This window comes from Aythya fuligula, chromosome 8 (assembly GCF_009819795.1).
Source record: "Aythya fuligula isolate bAytFul2 chromosome 8, bAytFul2.pri, whole genome shotgun sequence".
Lineage (NCBI taxonomy): Eukaryota > Metazoa > Chordata > Aves > Anseriformes > Anatidae > Aythya > Aythya fuligula.
Window position 1 is genome coordinate 4639935 of NC_045566.1, and position 20708 is coordinate 4660642.

The window sequence follows — 20708 nt, forward strand, 5'->3', positions numbered from 1 at the left end:
ATGGAGAGTTGTGTTTGCAACATGCAACCTCCTGACGTGCCAGCTGCCCAGAAGTGTGCTGGAAGGAAGAGGTTTCATTTTCTTTGAGTACATAAATGGCAAAAATCTGCCTGATACTTGTTTCTTTCTCTATCAGCTTAATAGATTTTGCTCTTTCAAGGGGCTGCAGTTGATCAGTGTCTGTAATACTTATGCTCTAACTGCATTTTTCCACTGTTCTCTGAACTTTGAGCTCTGAATTCATGCTTCAGTGAGCTGATGAGTTTTTGTAATTCCTTTATTCCGTGTGATTTTTTAATACGCAGTAATGAGAGCCCCTTGTCAGGCAGTAAATCATACAGCTTCAGCGGGTGTTATCCTTGTATTGGCGAAGGAGCTGGGAACACAGCAGAGAGAGTTTGGTTGTCAAAGTGGTATGAAAAGAAACTCACTGTCAATATTTTACTTGAGCTTTCCCACTTAGATTAGGTGCTACAAGGAAGCATTTGTCTGGAACGAGGATTTAATCAGAAATAGTGAATCTGCTGAAAGAGAAGGCAACATTTTGGCTGCAGCATCATGGAAACCTTGGAGACAGTTGTACATAGTGGGGCAGAAGAGTGGAGGCTCACACTTGGGGTTCAAATTCATCACTGGGATGAATGGGATTAATGGGTTAATGACTCTACTGAGAACTGAGAATAGATAATACTTTTGCACAGTTTGAGAAAAAAATCACCTGCTTGGCAAAGGGAGGCACTTAAGCCTGGTTTTGAAAAATAAGAAGTGTGTGCAAGCCGTCTTTTACATTGCAGCTGGTGTTTGTTGTAGGGTGCCTGGCCCTGGAGCTATTCATCACGTACAGCAGCCAGGGACTGGGTACAGCAAGAGCAGGGAGCAGAGGGACAAGGGCAGGAGCAGGTGGTGCAGATTTTCCTGCTGGCCACTTTGCTGGGTTATTTTGTAGGGCTCAAGCAGCTTGAGATGATGCCCAGGCTGCTGGGATGAGGGTTGTGGTTCCCATGTGGTGTGGTTTAACAGGTGATAATCCTCTTCGGCATGTAGTTTTGCATTGACATAGGCCAGGTTGTTCTGACCTCATTGTTTTCACACGCTGAAGCTCTCGTGTTGTTGAATGCAGTGGTGGGAAGGAGTCCATGGGGCTGGGTGGCACCAACGGCAGCGTGGCCAACAGCAGGCGACCTCGGTCCACGGGAGACGTGCCACAGCCACGCGACTGCATCCTCTCCACGTGGTCCTCGTGGAGCAAGTGCGATCCCTGCCAGAAGAAACGGGTGAGTGCTTGTGGCCAGGGCATGAAGCCTGAGAAGGCACCGTCCCACTGATGGTCCCCTGTAGGACCTGGGGACAGTCGGTGCCTCTCAGGATTAAGATGCTTTTTGTTGTCTGCCATCAAAAATTCCCTACCAGAGGAGCCCCATCAGATGGAGGTAATGACCCCAGTAGTATGAACAGCAAAATCCTCATTGCTAGAGGGAGCTCTGCTAACAAACTGGAGAAGGCTCAACCAGGAATAACCAGTAGTGTGAGTCGTGAAGAGTGAAGCTTTGTATCAAATAGTTAATCTTAAAAGCTGAGGAAAAAAAAAAAAAAAAGAAGAGGGCTAACATATTGGACGGAGTAATTGACTGCTTCACAGCAGTGTTGTGGGCGGAAAAAATCCCTAATGATACAGAGGGCCAAGTAAATACACTGACAGAAAATAACAAGGGATGTCGTTACCAGCGTTAATTGAAAGAGAGGAGATGTAACTGAATCCTTCCTTACGCTTGCAAATGCCCGTACTCCTCTGTCAGGCACATTTAAACAAACTGTCATATAAAAGCAAACTTTCCATTATCCCTTCCAGTTCTCAGACCTTACTTAGTAAAATTTAAACTGTCCCAGATCAGAAACATTTGAAATGAGGTGTGTTAGCAGTGTCACGCTTCTTTGCCTACACTTTTTTTTTTTTAATCATTCTGCTCTTAGATCTCCCCAGCACAAAGTTTGTTTTTGAACTAGGGAACCATAAAATTCACAATTTCTGTACGCTCCAGTCAATATTCTGTTATTTCATCACAGTACAGGTTTGCCCGCCTGGAACAACCTTCTCAGTTCAATGGAGAGCCGTGTGATTACTCTGACAAAGAAACTGAAGACTGTGTTACGAATAATCCTTGCAGAAATAAAGTCAGATGTGAAGGTTTTGTGTGTGCAGTTACAGGTAAGGATTCACTGCATGATGCTGTGCAGGTGACATCTCTGACATCACCACACACAACTTTCCTCTTCTACATGAGTTTGCCAGGCTAACGAGATGTCAGACATTGACCCTGGCCCATCCACGCTTGTGGTGTATTTGCATCAGTGATTTTGAGTGACTCTGTAAGTCAACATGTTAGTCTAAAGCATGTCCTTAGAATCTCAAAAAAATCCAAATACAAGTTAAAAGCTAGTTGTATCAGTAAAATCTGTAGCACACGTGGTTGTGATGGCAACAGCAGAACATGTACAAAGCATCACATACCCAAGAGCATAAGTTATTATGGTGCTCCATGTGGCATTTCTCTCCATCCATGTGAATGACTGATTAGTCAAGGACTCTCCAAACAGTGTGGGAAAGCAAGGTAGGCATTAGCCATCTCTAGAATTTGGTGGCCTCTGCTTTGTGCCTGCTCCCTGGCAGTAGGGAGAAAGTGTGCAGGGAGCAGGGCAATGCAGCAGAGGGGCAGGAGATGGGGCAAAGCTGCTGGGCTCCATTTTTCTGCTCAGGGGTAAAGAAGAGACACTGCTGATCCAGTCTTGTACCCAATATGTGAGTTTTGATGAGACTGGGAAACAAGAATTCAGTAATGAGGGACATGGGAAGAGAAAAAATAATATCATGTACTGTCTGCAGAAAAATCTCCAATGTAAGTTGTTTTTTTTTCATAAAATATTCTGTCCTGTTTTATACTTTATGTTTTTGTTGTTGTTGTTTATTTTTTTTTACCTTAGATTGAAAAAGATTTTAAGATTTTGAAAAGTTTTGAGCAAAACTGAGTAAATGGAATTTGGTGATTAAAAATCAAAGGCTCATGGAAGTGGCTGAGCCACCATCCCCAGAGGTATTTAAAAGATGTGGTGAACGGGAATATGGTTTGGTGGTAGACTTGACAGTGCTAGGTTAACAGTTGTTCTCAATAATCTTAAAGGTCTTTTCCAACCTAAACGATTCTGTGATTCCATGAAATAATTTACAGGTAGTTTTGAACCATATATTACAAGATCCTTTTATTTCTCTTCCAGACTCTGAGCTGGGGGACTGTGATTTTGCAATATTACCACTAAGCATGACAATAGATTGTTTTCTGAGTAATGTACATATTGCAACCTAGGGAGATGCATTATGCGGAGGCTGCTTTGTAATGGGGATGATGACTGCGGGGACCAGTCAGATGAAAAAAACTGCAAAAAAGTGTTTCAGAAATGTGACCGGAAGATGGAGCAATACTGGGGAATAGAGAATCTGGCAAAAGGGTAAGTCCATGATCTTCATGAGACGTTTTATACAAGGGTAATGGCTTCAGCCACAAACACTGACCCAAGAAGAGCTGTAGCCATCGCTGTATCCAGGAGTTACAGTCGGACAGCATTTGGGGTCCTGATCCAAAGCCCAGTGGGAAAATCCTTATTGACTCTGTGAGTCTTTCTGGGAGAGACATGGTGAGTAAAGTCGCAGATGTATCCAGTACATGTGCACCCTGCAGAGAGCATCAGCTCAGCCTGCAAGTGGACATTGCACGAGCTGGAGTGTGCCCTTTGTATTGTCAAACCCTGGGGAGTGAAAAGAGAAGTGTAGACACCAAACACTTCCCTTGTGTCTACAGGTACTTGCAATTAAATCAATCAGTGAGAGAGATTCAATCTTCTTTTTTTTTTTTTTTTTTTTCCTCACAAGTGACTTAAACCAGCATCTTGGTATCTTGGGTTGCCTAGAATCTGAACCTGTCTGTGGAGTTGTATTGTTGCACAGTGTAGTGGTTTATTGCTTGCATGTTAGCAAGCCCCAGCTTTCTGAGGATTCAAATCCACATCTGAACTGAAGAACTGAAACAGCTTTTACTAGCTAAGACTGTGGCAACTTCCTGTAAGATCACACTGTGTGAAGAGTCCTTTTTTTTAAAAAAATTCTGGAGGAAAAAAAAAATGCTTTTTACTTAAAAAAAAAAAAAAAAAGAAAAGAAAAAAACATTGTAGGAAAATGATAATTTCCTACTTACTCTCATGAGATATGGCTGCTGTTCATGTCATTGCTAGTGCTTTGTACTTCTGAGTTTAATCAAAATTTAAAATAATGTTGGACAATTATGGGAACATGCTTCTCATCTCTTTGAAGCTACAATTGCTCAGTAATTTGCTTTTAGTGGACTTCCCTCCTTCTCAGTTTGTTCTAAAATTAGAGTTAATATTTTACAGCTTCAGTGTCATTATCATGCAAGTCTCTCTCCCCAAAACAAGGAGAGGCAGGTCTAGCAGAGGCCGGGAACAGTAATGAGAACACAACATGGCCTATAGTAAATTTTTTCTATTTTTTTTTTTTTTTTTTTTTGTGAAGGGGGTGTGCTCTAATGACTCATTACTATTTGATGATGAATTTTGGAGATGAGTAACACATCCTGTGTGCCACAGGGGTGCTGTTAGGCTGTCCTGACAGCGAGTAACAGAAAGGTTTTTACTGCAACTAACCCACCAGCAGCAGTGGGAAAAGCAGTGAGCCTGGCTAAATTACTCCATGAAAAAAGGTTGCAGCGCTGCATCCTTCCTGGGCACAGGTCGCTGTCCTTCATCCCTAGTAGTCAAAGTAAAGTTTCCCAGTGACTTCAAGGAGCTGGTGAAGGATTGTTTGGCTGCCTAGATCTTATTCCCTGACAATTTTTACTTCTTGTCCACTGACTTGTGGTTGACCAACACAGCAAAGATCATGACTGATAAACTAGAACAAATTAAATGTCAATTAAAAATTAGTCTGGGCTGATGACATGAGCATAATTCTCCAGTGTTGTTCCTACTTGGGTAGATAAAACTGCCTTTCTGTAATTGATATCATATTCAGCAAAGTGTCAAAATTTGTCTCTGTCTTTTGTTTGCTTGTCAGGCATTGAGTTTTTTTGGAGGGTTTGGGCTGATTAAACAGTGGAAGAGACAGAGCTTTCTGCTGGGCTTTCAGAATAAAGAAGTATGCAACAAAGAGCTGTCAGCTAAGCATGAAACCCTTTTGCCTTTCTAACCCAACCCATTCTATGTGTACCCCTAAATCAATGATAAATTTAATATTTTGCTGTTATGCTTCATATACAGGTTAAATATCTTCACTAAAAACTTGGAAGGATTAGTTCTTGATCACAAGTACTATGCTGGGGGATGTTCTCCCCATTATATTGTGGACACAAGATTCAGAAAACCATACAATGTAGAAAGCTATGTGCCAGAGGTACGTGTCAGATTCTTCTGCAGCTAAACATACATAAGTATATTCCAATAAATTTAGCACAAAATACCGATCAAGTTTCATTACTACATTATTTTTTGAAGGATTTCAGAGCTCATGCAATCAAATGGGATGAGACTGAGTGTAGCCCAACTTTTAGGGCTAATAACCCATGCAGTAGATGGACTTGGAACGGTGCCTTTATATTAAGATCTGTGTGCACTGGAATAGATGGCAAAATTCCCTTGAACCTCTCCACTGCAAAGCCTAGGCCTTTTTGACTGTAGTTCATTAGGAAACCTTTTCCTCTCAGGGTTTCTACTTTCATTGCTGTCTATGTTTCACCATCTTTGCATAAGATTGACATATTCAGTAAAGGCCTGAGGTCCTTGCAGTATGGAGGAGATTGTAGCTTTCCTACTGCTATAAATCAGGTATTCTTGAAGTAGTAGTGTCAATAACAGTAATGCTTTGCAATTATACAAGGCTTTTCATCTTCAAAGTGCAAGCATTAATTCACAAGTATATTTGTATCTGTTCTCCCTTTCCATGCTTCAGGTATATGATCACTACGCAGGAAATAAAATGTGTTGTTTTTGCTTTCTGTTTAGACCAAAGGCAAATATGAATTTACAATGACGGAATATGACTCCTACTCAAGTTATGAAAGAAATGTCCTAAGGCAAAAAGCTTCTCAGTCTAGCTTCAGCTTCGGTATAAAGATACTCCAACTGTTTGAAATTGGTTACAGTCAAAATGACAACAGGTTCAAGAAGTTCATTCAAAGGATGAAAAGCTTTTCTTCAACAGTAAGCACCGCTCTACTTAATTCTCTGCTAACACATTTTCTGTATTTGTGTCTCTGTTGATTTCATCCCCATCGTCAGGTCAGCAGCCATGAATAGGATGAACAAAATCTTTCCCCCTGATTGGATTTTTCAGTTTGTATTGGTCAAGTGTTTATAAAGCTACAACACCTTGGTTTGTGTTTGCAGCACCCAGGAGCTTTGCTATTCACAGACCTGCCAGGAACCAGGCTGCCAACCTTTAAAATTAGCCACAATCTTGTACAATCTGTCCAGTCAACTGCTGAATATCCACATTCAGGTGTTTGGGGTGAAATCACTTGCAAAAAATGAAACTAAGAAGCAGGTACAAATGGCCTCCCCTCCCTGCAGTAAACTTGCTGGTAGGAGATGTGTAAATGGGACCGTGAGCAGGGTCTCCATGTGGGTGCAATCAGCAGAGGGAATCTGTACAGGTGAAACTGGGGTTTAGCTAATGAATCCAGGAGTTCAGGGTTTCCCCTGCCCTGTGGGTGGGCTACACTGAGTAATGGAGAAATGTTGGGTGGAAAGGGGCAAATAGGATTTTCTGCGGTTCCAGGATTTGTGCACCAGTAAACGGTCCAGAAAACAGTCTGTGGTGTGGACAGCTGTTGTCTGTGTGTTCGCTGCAGGATAGCATGTCACACATGAAGGGCCATTCCTCGTTTAGGTGGGTTCAGCAAGGCAGGAGCTGTCACTTGGGTAAATGATAATGCAAACAGCGAAGCCAAGCTATTCTACTGTAGGGCAGCCTTCACAATAAAATGGAATGAAAACTGCTAGCAGGCCTTCCGTGGGTTTAATTATAGACTAACACATGCCATTTTACTTCAGTTGATGTGATCTATCTGCTGAATACATCATTCATCAGATAAGGACACACACACGACAAAATACGGATGGCACAGTCACTTCCAGCCTCATCTTCAGAGATGTGGTCACAGCTGTGATCTGAGGCACACTTTAAGCTGGCTGGAGATGCTTTAATCTATAACTCCTAGGACTGCTTTATGAGATTCATTCTGAGGTAGTGTGCAACATCATTTGATTTCTTCTTTTCATCTGTTATTGCTGTAAACAAACCTAGCTCTTGTCAGTGGTTTAATAGTACTGCTGATCTATGTCTCTCCCCCCAGTATACAGTGCGCTCAGCAATGGCAGAATATTCCTTGTTGCTATTAAACTTGCATTTGCTTCCTGCAAAGTGACATTTCCCATGACAAGATCAGAGCTATATGAGAAGCATTTGCAGTAGATATCCAGAAAGAAACCCTGTACTAAGTCCTGATTTTATTATTTAGCTGCGGAGTTCTGTGTTGAAATGCCTTTGATGGGGTATTCCGGCTGGCCCAAACAACTGGACACTAAATTCTTTGGACACGACAAAAGACCTCAGTTCTTGACATTTATGCCAGGAAGGGGAGGTATAATATATACCCACACACAAGTATTAACACAAATACATACAAGTGCGCATGTGTGCAAGTGTTTGTGTTTCCCTTTCCATGGAGTCTTGGTGATAGCATATTCTGCAGAATACAAATATAAATATTAATGTGGATCAGCCAGAGAATTACTGACTCATGTATAAATCATCATGCTTTCAGTTGTTCAACTTTTTCAGGAGAGAGCCTGTGAAAGCAAAGGCTGGTCAACACTGTTAGAGGTAGAGCACTCTGTTGGGATGCTGTTTGTGTCCTTGCAGCTGGCAGAGCAGAGGCTTGAACCTGGCTTTCCCCATGTTGCAGCTGAACAGCAGAGCTGTCACCTCTCTGTATTGGATGTCCCCCCCTTCATCCTTCTCCTCTCTTCAGTACCAGTCAGAATCCTGATTTTCAGAAACTTTACTACTAAAAGGCTTGATTTTACTAAATTAAAATATTTCCAGTTGAAAATTGTTAAATTGGTAAATCCTGACCAGTATAACTATGTAATGGAAAATACTGACACGTTGTGGCAAGAACGACACCACTCACTTCTGGATTCTCTTGCGTTTCTGTATGCCACGTAGTCCAGCAAATTCATTCACGCCCGTTCTGAGCTGACTGTTGCCACTTACAAGCTGAAACCCCGAGCCCTGATGCTGCATTACGAGTTCCTGCAAAGACTCCATCAGCTCCCACTGGAGTACAGCTACGGGGAGTACAGAGAGCTGTACAGAGACTACGGGACACACTACATCACCGAGGCTACCATCGGTGGCATCTACGAGTATACTTTAGTCTTGAACAGTAATGAGCTCCAAAAGGCAGGTACGTGCATCTGCAGCTTGTAAAAAGGGCAGACCCGGCTTTTCAGTGGGAAAATCCCTCTCCAGGCACCCAGTGATGGTTCAGATCTGAGGACAGAAAAGAGAGGCTGTGGAAGAAGGAGCCAACAACATCTCAAAGACAGCCCATAGGAAATATGGGAGTAGCAGTGTTTCATGGCAGTGAATAAAGCACCTGGTTTTCAAAGAATGCTCAGCATCATGGGCTCCGTTGAGCTCTCAAGCTGTGGGTGCTGCCAGTTCACAAAAAGGGCCTTGGGGCAAGTGTTTTAGACTACACATTCAGGGGGCTGACACGATGTTGAGATGAATGAGAGTCATGTAGCTTAATGCCTTTGTTAGCTTTGAAAGCTTTCTCCTAAGTTCTTTTTCCATTGCCTTTCAAATGGCAGTTTTGAAACACCTTTAGCCTCGAGAGCTTTTCCAGCATGTAGGAAACAGTAAATAATTTGCTGGGTGACTCTTGTGCCTGACACTGCTCTTGCTCTTTGACTCTGGCTTCCTTTTTTGCAAGAAATGATGATTGTTGTGTAGGGTAGAGAGAGCTGTGTGACATTAATCAATAGCTGCACTCTCTTATTTATTCATTGGCATGGGAGTGAGGAACTGCCTTCACTGTCTATTTGTGAAAGCATTTAGTGGACTCTGCTTTGTGCAGCACTTGGTCTGTTTGCTCTTCTGCTGGCTAGGAATGTGCTAGCTTGTGCTGCAGCACGTATGGCCCAGAGAGACAGACTTCAGGTTCAGATTTCAGATATTCAAAACATCAGCAGTTTCTCAGATGATGGTGTGGGTCTGTCACAAGCAAACTTTTGTTGAACTAACATATATTGTCGTTTGCATCCAAATGCTACCTCACGGTATCTGCAGAACTAGATCAGGAGCCTGCAGTAGAGCTCAGGGTAGTAGTGCTCCCTCATCTGTGGGAAAGATGGCAGTGGAGAGGACTGGATTGTACCTGATGCTGTGCCAGGATGTCATAAACCAATGGTTCCTGTCTTAATTGCATATGGACTGCAAGCATTAATAAAGGCTGTACTGGATCAACCCCAATATCAGATGTGTGGGAAGACCATGAGATCTTTTAATTATCCCAAAGAAGGCTTCATCTTTTCTACCAAAGACAAGTCACATATCAACTTACATTTTCTGCATATAAGGACATAAAAAGAGCTATTTTATTAAAACACCACAATCTTTTGCTGTTTATTTAAGGTTATACTTTGAGCGATGTCCAGAAATGCGCACAGCATGGCTTTAAAATTGGTGGAACTATTAAAGGTGTCAGCTTGAGTCTTGGAGTAAACGTAGAAGGCTGTAATGCCCTTTTAAATGAGATCGGAGGTAAGCAAGAAACACTTTGGTGATTTTATTTCTGGCTTATGTCATAGTGAAAAATCTTTTCTTCCATCGTGGTGGAGAGAAGTTTCCGGCTGTGGAAGAACTTCCAAGCATTACAGCTGGCCACCCGAGGGAAGAAATTGAGTGGGCAGGTATAAAGGACAGGAGGATGGGGGTATCACTACAAGGGAGCAGGACAGGCACAGGACACACAGTGTAGGAAACCAGGCTGCAGGTGTGAAGCACCCATGGCCTTTCTCCTGTGCCTTCTCAGTGGGATGGGTCATTTCCAGAGGTGCTTTGCTGTGAGCTTGTGTCCCATTTCAGTCCACAAAGAAATACCTGTGTAAAGCTGACCGCTTTCTGAATGCATTTTTTTGCAGACAGCACCGCCAAAAAGCAGTATGTGGAAGATTTCATCGCCCTCGTTCGTGGTGGAGCAAGCGAACACATTACTGCACTGGCCTACAAAAGCCTGCCGACTGCCACGCTAATGCAGGAGTGGGGAGATGCTGTACAGTACAACCCCGAAATCATACAGCTGAAGGTACTGTATGCTTCGCTTCATTCAGCCTCACTTAGCTGAGTGCCTCGGAGAGCTCTGTGTCTGGAAAAATGAGATTTAAAAAAAAAAAAAAAAACAACAGGGCAATTTCTAGGGCAACTAATAGAACTATATTGTGTAGCTCTGAGAATGGGTGATCAGGAAATCAAAGTTGTGATGCATTAAAAAGGATGGTGTAGCTGAAAGCAAATGAAGTAAACAGCTTTTACCCTTTGTAACTTGTCCACACTGATGTGATTGCTTACTGCCCACCCAGCAGGTAAGACTTCCCACTTTATCTTCTACCAATATATCACTTAACAGAAGTATCACTGGCAGCATATAAGGACTTCTTTTGCTTGAAATTTCTTGTTGTCCATGAGTAGCAGTGACTATTTAGCAACAATTCTCTCTGGTTCAGGAGGTCAAGAAGCTCACCATACAAGCTTGGATGTTTGTGCAGATTAGCTAAATAAAAACATGCCCTGGGTTTTGAATGGTCAAGGGGTTTTGATCCTAAAGAGTTTTAGAAATGCAAAGTGCTGTAAAAGTGAAAAGTGAGCAGAAGCATGTAATGATTCTGCCTCATTGTTTTTAATGTCAAAATAAGCTCCTTCTGAGTGCATATTGATTGAATACCATAGGTAGAAGAAAACATCCTTTTAAAGCACGAGTTTGGACTGTCAGAGGTGGAAATTGGTTTTGTTATTATTATTGGTCTTCGTTGTGAAATTAATTTTAGGCAAAAATATTGATATTTGTAACAGGAACTTGGCTCTCATTGAATTTCTGACATTTTGTTTATAAATAAAAAATAAAAAAGGTGAATTCTAAGCAATCTGAAGCAAAGAAAATATCAGTAACTTGGAAATACTGCCAGTGCCTTTCCAGCACTTGCTGCAGTGCATTTGCCTTTCCCATGCCCCTGGTGCACCGTGGACAGAGTTTCAGAAATTCATTGGGAAGTTTCCCAGCAGGAGACAGGGTGACCACAACGATCTGCACAGATCCCATTTCCAGAAAGTTCTCCCACGGCCAATTGTGGCATCCTTTGTCTGGCCTGGCATCAGTGGCCAGGCTGCCCAGTGAAAACCCCAGACGGATGTAACTTGCATTTGGTATCTGTGATCCCTCATTTCCATACCAGAATCCCTGTGGGGTTTGAAGATCAAACATACCAGCAGAGTCAGCCCAGGAATGCTTAGTTAGGGAAAACTGAAGCAAATCAGTTCATAAATCAACTGCAGAAGGGCCTTGGCAGGTCACTCTTAGTGTATTTCCTCGTAAGTATGATCTGAATTCAAAAAGCAAAGTATGGATCACAGATAATTGATGAAGAGGGAACATACAGCAGCAGGAAATGAGCATTCTTTATTAAAACCTCCTATTTCTAGCAGTTAGAGACTCTAACAGCAACACAGGAACCATTCATGCTTACTGAATTGCAGCAGCAGGTATCCCTACAGCAAGGTTGGGAATCTGGGATGTGTCGTCTGAGGAGAGGCACCAGCATCATCCCCCTGGCTTTAGTAGATGACTGCCAATCTGTAGGGCACACCTAAACTTCTCCTCCTTCTCAGAAAAAGGAATAAGAAGGACAAAATCTCCTTGTTTTCTACAGCGTGTTCACTGTGCTTTGCACTCTTACCTTCCACCACTGGCCCTACCTGTGGTGCTTGTGTTTCAAGATCACAATCCTCTCCCTTCTGAAGGCAGTGGAAACCCTTATCTTGGCTTCATAAAGAGAGAAATCAGCCTTGAAATGCAGAAGTGGTTGTACTGAAAATGCAATGTGCTGTGCAGCTGTGTGAGGAATGAAGGAGATTTCCGTGGGTGGGTTTTGGGGGGTCCTTTTCAAATTGGGGTGAGAGAGCATTCAGGAAAAGTACATTTGATCAAATCTGGTCTCAAAATGTTAAAATCAAGAAAATGGTAAGTAAGTGTTGAATGAAACTGAAACTTCGCCTGTTTTTCAACTAACTGTGTGGTGCTGAATCTCCTCATGCATTTGCAGTGCCTTTGGTGCTGTAAACCAAGGGGAGGACTCTTGCAGGGATTCCTGCTGCTGCTGTTCACTAGGTTGAAAGAAACACTAATGGGAAACCTGGAGCACGTGCCACAGGGCCTTCATTTCCCTCCCCAGCTGTGCTCCCATGGTTGCTCGCACCATCTTGAACACCAAAATGAGTTCAGTTCCTTCCCTCCCTCTAGGTGCAGCCGCTCTACCAGCTGGTGACTCCAACCGACTTCGCTAATGCAATCACAATAAAAGAAAATCTGCGACGGGCTCTTGATGAGTTTCAGCTGGAGACCAGTTCCTGTCGCTGCGCTCCATGCCAGGGCAACGGGACCCCCTTTATGAAAGGTAGGAGGATTTCACGCCCCTTCTCTGGCTTCTAAGAGCAATGAGCAGGGAATTTGTGGGGAGGGAGGAAGCTTAGCAAGTAAACTGCTCTTTGGTTACTGCTGTAATTTCTCTACCAGGTAATAAAAAAAAAAAAAATCGCTTTTTTAAAAGATGGTCTATTCATAGAGTGCCACAATTTACTAAACACAGTAGGGTCACAGAATGCACCTTTTCAATGGGAGTGATCATCTGTATCAGTTCCATGGAAAAATTTGATCCCCTTTCAATTATGTGTGAAAAAAAGCAACAACCTGATGTCTCCTCCTTTGCTTTTAAGATTGCTTCCATCATCCTGGAGAAGTGACTACTGTCTCAGCATTAATTAGTGTTTGTAAAAGTGTTCTGAAGATGAAAAGCACCACATAAGTGCCAAGCACAGTTATCACCATCACCTCCCCCCATTTCTAATAAGAAGCTGTCCTCCTTTGTAAGCAGACTGTGATTTAAAAATGAAGGGGAAAAATAATCAAATCAAATGAAAACCACACTGCCTAAACAGAGATATATGATGTGATGAGAGCTTCTAACAAAGGGACCATTTTTTCAAGTGCTTAATTCCAATCTGCATCCACAGAAGTCCTGATGAGGATCGTTATCATCTAAATGTGCCTAACGCAGAAACGACTGCTTCAGGTACCAGCTAGATGATTGTAGCACTTAAAGGGTTTGTCTCGTGATTACCCTTGTTTAAATAACTTCTCAGGATATAAGTTAGGTTAGTGTTTCATTTAGGAACTTCTCAAGGAGAGGCTTTCAATGTCCATTACTTTCCGAGGTGGGAGCTCTCATCCCAGGTTCAGCTGTGGGAAGGAAGCATGCCGTGGCCCTGGGAAGCTCAAGTGGGGTTTTGCAGGTGTCCCTCCTGCACAAACCCTTCCTCACCCACTGCAAACGGCTTGCTTCCCTCCCAACACTGCCAAGACATCTCTGGCAAGGAGCAGGGGGCTTGCTGGAGAGGCAAGTGGGGCAGCAGCATGCTCACAGCTTCCCTGCTTAATTGCTATTTTATACTTTCACCAACGGAGAAGAATGCTGACATAATTTCATCCTCCCAGAAGAGGACTGAAAAGGACTGTGTGTCTGCAAGGAAACAAGACTTGAAATGAAGTCTGTAATTCCACCATCTCTGCTTGCTTTCAGGGACGGAGTGCGAGTGCCTGTGTCCCGTTGGCTACCGTGGCACTGCCTGTGAGATCACCAACAGGAGAGGTAAGTGGCCCCCAGCCCTCCCGCTGGCTGTCCAGCCCCATGCACAAGAGGCTGGGGTCCTGCAGAAGTGACCATCATCCTTTGCCTGCTCTCTTCTAAAATTCTGAATTTCTTTGTGCTCACCCAGAAGTGGCTTTTCTTCTGCAGTTCCAAGGCACCCCCACCGACCTTGCAATTTTATCAACATATAAACTCCTGCCTAATTTACAACCCATGGCAAGCCTCGGGGCTCCTCCAGCAGTTTTGTTCCCTAAGTTTTCCCCTTTGATACAGCCAGTATGTTGCAGACTGTTTTCCTCTAGATATGCTACCATGCATTTTAATCTTAAAATCTTATTATGTTGTTTTGAAGCATTTACTAATGCTTCTTGGTCACTTTGTATTACTGCTGTCTCCTGACTGATGTTCTTAACTCCTTCTAGTTTAGGATGATCTGTGACTTTAATCATTCTGTTTACTTCTTCCAGCTCATTAATTTAGATGCTAAATAATCCCAGATCTCAGGCACCCAGAGCTCTGGCACCATCCCACAATTTGATGCACAGCATTTATCACTGTGCTTTGTTTACAGTCTTGTAGCCAGTTCTCATTCTGCATGACTGTGTCCTAACCAAGCCAGGCTGAAATACATTTTAAGCTGAGATTTCACCAAGCAGAGGGTCAATTTTGTAGGTGTTTCTAAGCCAGTCCATTCAGCCTGAAACTGTGGAGTCGCTTACACCTTGTTCCAGTCTGTTTACTGCACACATAATTACATCCAACCCTCCCAAAGACTCGCATCCATCCGCTTGTCAACATACAACTTCCTTTCCCACTCCCCTTTCCTTCTTTTATGTGTTGCTTCTGTGTTCGGCTCTGTGATTCTTAGGATGCTGAATTTATGTCACTCACATGCTCAGGGTCCAGAAGAAGACAGTGTAATAGGCAAAGCAGTGGGTAGAAAGCTGAATATTCAAGCTGTTGTTCACTGAAGAAGAACATGCCAACATTATCCCTAGTACCTCAAAATGTGGCTGACAATTTAGTGCCCTTCTTAGCAAGGCTTGGACTAGGTCAGTGAGGGAAACACCCAACAACAAAATATAAAGCTAATTGATGCTTTTTTCTTGTCCTTGCTGCATAAAGGGTAGTTAGAACAAACACCAGGAATGCTGAACAGAGAATTAAATGTGTTGGAAACAATCACTCATTGTTAATGACTCAAGTATGTTGTTGGTGGTATGGATGGGGCAGAGCTGTTTGTATTTATATATGATTTGTGGAAGCTGACAGCTCTCCCCTTGGAAAGAGCTGCTTTATCCTGACACTCCTTTCTGGCTTGTTCTTTTGTTTTCAGATACTGCTATTAATGGAAATTGGGGTTGCTGGGCCAGCTGGTCTCCATGCTCAGGAGGTCAACGAACACGGAAACGACAGTGCAACAACCCTGCACCACAAAACGGGGGTTCGTCATGCTCAGGGCCAGATGCTGAAACGGTTAATTGCTAGAGGCAATCATTAAGAACTCACACAAAAATGATGAGCAGGTTGCAGACTGAGTGGGAAGACGTTACCTGACTGGCTCACTAAGTTGGCTTTGCTGTGCTTATGGGTCTCATCCACATGCGTTGAAGCTGGAAAAATTTCAGAAGGCTTTGGGAGTACCACACCTTTGGACATGCTTTGCAGTTGTCCCATGCAACTGAATGTGCTTACTGTTCTTAATAGTGTTCTGGGTCTCAATTACAATGGGCTAATTAGGATGAGCTCGATCTGCCTTATTTAGTAGCTGTAGATTTTAAGTTTCTCTTTTATTTTTGAATGTTTCTTTGAGATAAGAAAAGACTGTTTGATCTTACGTGCGCCAGAATGTGCACTAATATGCAGCTTCTGTGAAGACAGATGTGTCATGTGGAGCAAAATACAGCATATTAAAGTCTAAATCTCAATGAGCACAATAGTATATAGCGTGACATTTAAAGCTGCTGTGCCTCACTACACCAGTTTCCCTACTTATTGTATTTAACTTAAATTGTCTGTCATACCAGAAATTGTCTCGAAGGAGTGAAAACCAAATTGTGAAGCAGTCTGGTGACACCACGGCATTGTTATACTACTGAATAGCAGTTGTACTCTTACTGCAGAGGCGAGCTTCCTCCTGCACGTTTCTTCAGGCACACTGAGGCCCATGTGCACCCCAGTCCGCTCAAATGCACTGAGCTGGTTCCTTGGGATGCAGGAGGAAGGACAGAGGGATGCTTCTGGGATGGGAAAAGGCTGTATTTCAGTAGTTGCATTGCTGCTCCTCTCAGGTTAGGACATCTGAGATGGAGAGAGCTTGCTATGAAAAAAGTCAAAGCAAAACAAATGGTTTGCCCTTTGTTACTGTCCCTGAAGCCATGCATCCAAGCTGGGTCAAACAAAAGAGGATCTTGTACTGAATGCTGCATGTGGTTCCGTGACTCACCTGAGAGGGATTGTTCCAGGGACTTCCCTCCTCCCACGTCATTGGTGCTTCTTGGCTTTTGCATTGTTGGGGCTTGCTGTAAAATAACTAAAGACATCTTTGTTTAGGGAAAATAGCACAACCAGTGCAAAGTTCCTCCTAAATGTTGTGAGTCTTCTAACACCAGCAAGGTCAATTGCTTTTCCAAGGGCTTTTAGCAGTGCTGGTGATGATGGGTTGGTATCACGAGTTTCTCTTCTCTCAGACTGACGTTGTCTAAATGCACTTCTTATAAGAGCGACTCAGGCTCTCTGACATCCGAACAATGGAACATGCATTTAGTTTTAGCCTTCATGCCGCCTCCACACTTATCAATAAGGTTTCTGTGACAGCTTTAAGAAAGGAAGAGCACATTGCATATGTGCATATGTAAAATAAGCACGATCTGTAGTCATAATGGGCTACGTAATTGAGCTGCCAACCAAAAACATTTCCCTTATCCACTGTGTAACCGTTATATCTTTTGTGTGATAGAAAAGCTTCGTACAGGGTCATGGTCAATAAGGTCACTGCTTATGCTATATGCAGTATTCCTCAATGCTTTGTAAAGAGTCCCTGCAAAAGCTGTACAAGAGAGTACCCTGATTACCAATGTGCTTTGGTTCATGGGTGCCTTTGAGAACGTGCACTGCAGTGCAGTTGCTTGCTCTTGCTGAGAAGCATTGATGTGATCTGTTTAAGAAACTTTCTCAGATGACTAGAGCTGCTTTTGTACATTTGAACACCTTTCCTGACCATCAAGGTGGAGAAAGCACTCTGACACATGGTCATGGTGCATCTCTCCACTGCTGCCACGAGCAGTGAAGCAGAGCCAAATATAGCAACCTGAAGGCTCTCCCCTGATCAGAAAAGCCCAGATGCTTTGAAATGTCAGTGCCTGGGTTTGGATATTTGGCCTTGGCCTTTGTTGCTTTGTTGTGTGTTTTATTTATTTATTTATTTATTTTGAGCAGGAGAGAAAAGATTTTATGGTATTCAAGATGAGCAGGATGGTCTACCTGAGGTATAGTTTCAGGGGTGCTTGCACATTGAGCCTATAGACTCCAGAAGCCTCCTATAAAGGACATAACTTTATCTTGTCCTTGTGATGTTGTGCTTAGATTTAACTAACTAATCATTTATTATGACCTGGAGGGTAATAAAAATTACTATGCTGAAGCTTTTATTGTTTCATTTTGGTACACATTAAATTTTGGTGCTATCTTTTATTGGTGTTTCTCACTTCCACTTTCTGTGCAAGTTTGCATTAACAACCCAGGTATGAAAGCAGGGTAAGGCTGCAGACACGACATGTGCATGTTCTGCACTGGGTATGCCCAGTTCCCTGGCGAAGACTCTTGTCTCAATGGGTTTTATTACATCCCTTATTACATTCCTACCCTGGTCCAAATAAGTCATCTTAATGGGGGCTTCTTTAAACCTGCAGTAGTCCTGTATTGTGGTTTTGTCACCTGTATCTCGCCACTGATTTGCAGTTACCACCACACTGCTGCTATGTGTAAAAAACTGGTGCTTCACTTGTCATGGCTTAGCAAAGAGCTGAGGTACCAAACTGTGCAATTGCCACTGCTGATGCCATTGATGTGTGGAAAAAAAGAGCTCCGTAAATGTGGAAAAGCTGTATTTTCTCCACCTCCCTGCCTGAAGGTGTTTGTGCTGGGATGTGTGTTGGATCTGGTCAGCATGGCTTTGGAAGGTCCAGAAACAGTATTTTGGGTCAGCTGTAAGTGCCAACTTTCCCAGAATCAAACCTACTCAACTCCTGCTGCCCCCAAAATCATCAGGAATGGGTCCATTTCCAGCCGGGATTCATTTGCTGCCCAGCTTTTCCTCTCAAGTGGACACTTTACATTTACCCATGAGGCTGGGACGTGGTCTAGGCTGTGGCTGGGGTCTTGTAACCCTGTGTGGTAGCCACAGGGTTTCTAAATCACTCCCCATGTTCCTATTCCTCCCTGTCAGATGAACGTAGCTGCCCGTCCCTGTATTGTGTTGCTGGCTGCAGCGGCCTATCTGCGCGGCCTACCTGCCAGCCCTTGCAGTGGTGGGACCGGAGAGCTCGGTGACAATATCAGCGCTCCTGACATCCCCACCCAGGTTCCCAGGGGCATACAGAACAGAAATCTTCTTTACAGAGAAAGTAATGGGTGTAGAGACAGAGAGAGGTTGTTGGAAGCACCCTGGCGAGTCCTTGTGGAGGTGTTAGCAGTCCCCACATTGCCAGCTCAGGGTTCTGCTGTGCTTGCTGAAGAACCCAGTAAGCACCCCAAAAACCCGCCAGCTTTCAAGGCAAATTACACCTGCTGATCCTTTTATACCCCATTTGAACACCGTCCCACTTGCGTAAATCAACAGCACTAGAGATGCAGACAGCAATTATTACCATTATGGACATTTGTGTTTTATCTATCAGTAGTGCAGGACTCGGAGTCCCACCATGCTGGGCATGACACAGCCCCACAACAAACACCAGCCTCCCCCAGACCCTCCAGGACCCGGTGTTTCTTTTGGTTTGGGCAGGACTGAACATTTTCTTCCTTCCTGTGCCTCTGCATTAGCACTGGACGAAAAGGGAGGTGACAATTTCAGAGCTGCTCCTGGTGGGCAATCCTCGGCTGCTGTAAAATCGCAGGCTCGGGGGGACGCAGGCGTTTGGGCACTCAGCGTGACATTGACCCCGAGGTAGGAAACAGCCCTTATCTCCTCTCCTGTTAGCTGGTTATCTGGAGCCTGCACCTTGCAACCTCAGGTGTATTGTCATCAATCATTTGCTATTTTCCGTTGCGTACTGGTTCCTCGCTGCCCTTCCTTTGTTAATAACCCAGTTTGCCTATATCCATAAAAATATCTGATTGTGATACCATTTATCCAAAGCACCATACATCCATCATGTACTTATGAGAGAGATAAACAAGGTCTCCTGGGAAATATGCCGCAAGAAATATATAGGATAAATAACTATATCAAATGTATGTCAGTGTGCAAGAGGGGAAAATCCATTCATTAAAGCCAGGGTGGAACTGCAGTGTTTTATTGTACCCTCTAAGCTTTTAGTTTAAGTAAGAAATGTACATTTTTGCTGCTTATCTCATCTAGCACAGCTCTCATGCTGGCCACTTCAGCAGGAGATATATTAGCTTCTTTGACTGGCATTGTAAATGTGTAATTGCTCATAATCTCTCTCTCTCTTTTTTTTTTCTTTTTTATTTATTTATTTTTTTATTATTTATTTAACAGACCTTACAGGCAGCTTCTCCCTCCCTCTGACTGCAGCTTCCCTGCTCCAGAGCTGCTGCTGGGAGGACACCCAGGCTCTGGGTGAGCTGGGAACAAACCTTGGGGCTGCTGGTGTTCCTCTGCTATCGTCCCTTTAATCTCTTGGGTTTCCTATTGTAGTGTCGGCGACTCTCTAGCATGGCATCTATCCTTCTAGAAAGGTCTCCGAAGCTGAGGCTGCAGGTCCCCTTCCCGCAGGCCTCCTCCTCCCTTCCCAGCCTCCCAGGCACCATCTTCCCCTCTGATTACTTCTTCAACCGGTCACAGAGGAGACACGCTGCTCTCTAACCCAGTTGACACTCATTTGCTCTCAAGATTTGTCCTCAGCCCTGCCTGGTCCATGTGCAGGTAAGAATTGAGCCCATGAGCCAAGCTAGCTGTGGTTATAGGAGCCCTGTCTCATGTTTCTACACAACATGCCAGCCCCGTGCCAAAGAGTGTTGATAAAACTGTGGCTGAAAACTGCTGCTCTGATCCCACATTTCACATTCCTCTGGGCTAAATCACACTGAGTTCAATGGGTGCTTCATGCCACTGCATTTTCCCAGCATAGAAGACATCAGATTCAAGCCCTTGGGAGCAAATTTGTCTCTGGATGAGCACAGCCTTTACCTGGAAAGGCAGGGTTGGCAAAAAGGCCACAGTTTTATCACCCATTTGCCCATGTCTTAGAAATATGTCATAGTAATTTTTCACTGAAAAATCAAATCTCAGTGCTCGAGACAACATGGTTTGTTGTTTTCTTATACAAAAACAGCCTGCAGTTTCATTTTCGAGCAAAAGAGAAGAAGCAGTGAAAAAATTGTCTTACGGCAAACATGCACACAAAAGAAAATATGGGGCCAGATCTTCAGGTAGCATAAATCAGCTGCGGTGAAGGAGCTACACTGATTTACAT

General features: G+C 43.5%; 1 protein-coding gene across 1 annotated transcript; it reads left to right on the forward strand.

Moving 5' to 3' along the window:
- On the forward strand, positions 1–15561 carry C8B (complement C8 beta chain). Its single transcript, XM_032192510.1, has 11 exons — positions 1–12; positions 2005–2206; positions 3360–3501; positions 5323–5455; positions 6064–6261; positions 8291–8531; positions 9764–9892; positions 10273–10436; positions 12645–12798; positions 13981–14049; positions 15386–15561. The coding sequence occupies exons 1-11, from the start codon at positions 1–3 to the stop codon at positions 15535–15537; spliced, it is 1596 nt and encodes a 531-aa protein (XP_032048401.1). The 3' UTR covers positions 15538–15561.
- The last annotated feature ends 5147 nt before the right edge of the window (positions 15562–20708 follow it).

Bases quoted from the DNA above. Each gene is read 5' to 3' on its own strand.
- C8B (XM_032192510.1), top strand. The intron at 3,502-5,322 runs GTAAGTCCATGA...CTTCATATACAG, and splicing joins ATAGAGAATCTGGCAAAAGG to GTTAAATATCTTCACTAAAA. The intron at 10,437-12,644 runs GTACTGTATGCT...CCCTCCCTCTAG, and splicing joins CCGAAATCATACAGCTGAAG to GTGCAGCCGCTCTACCAGCT.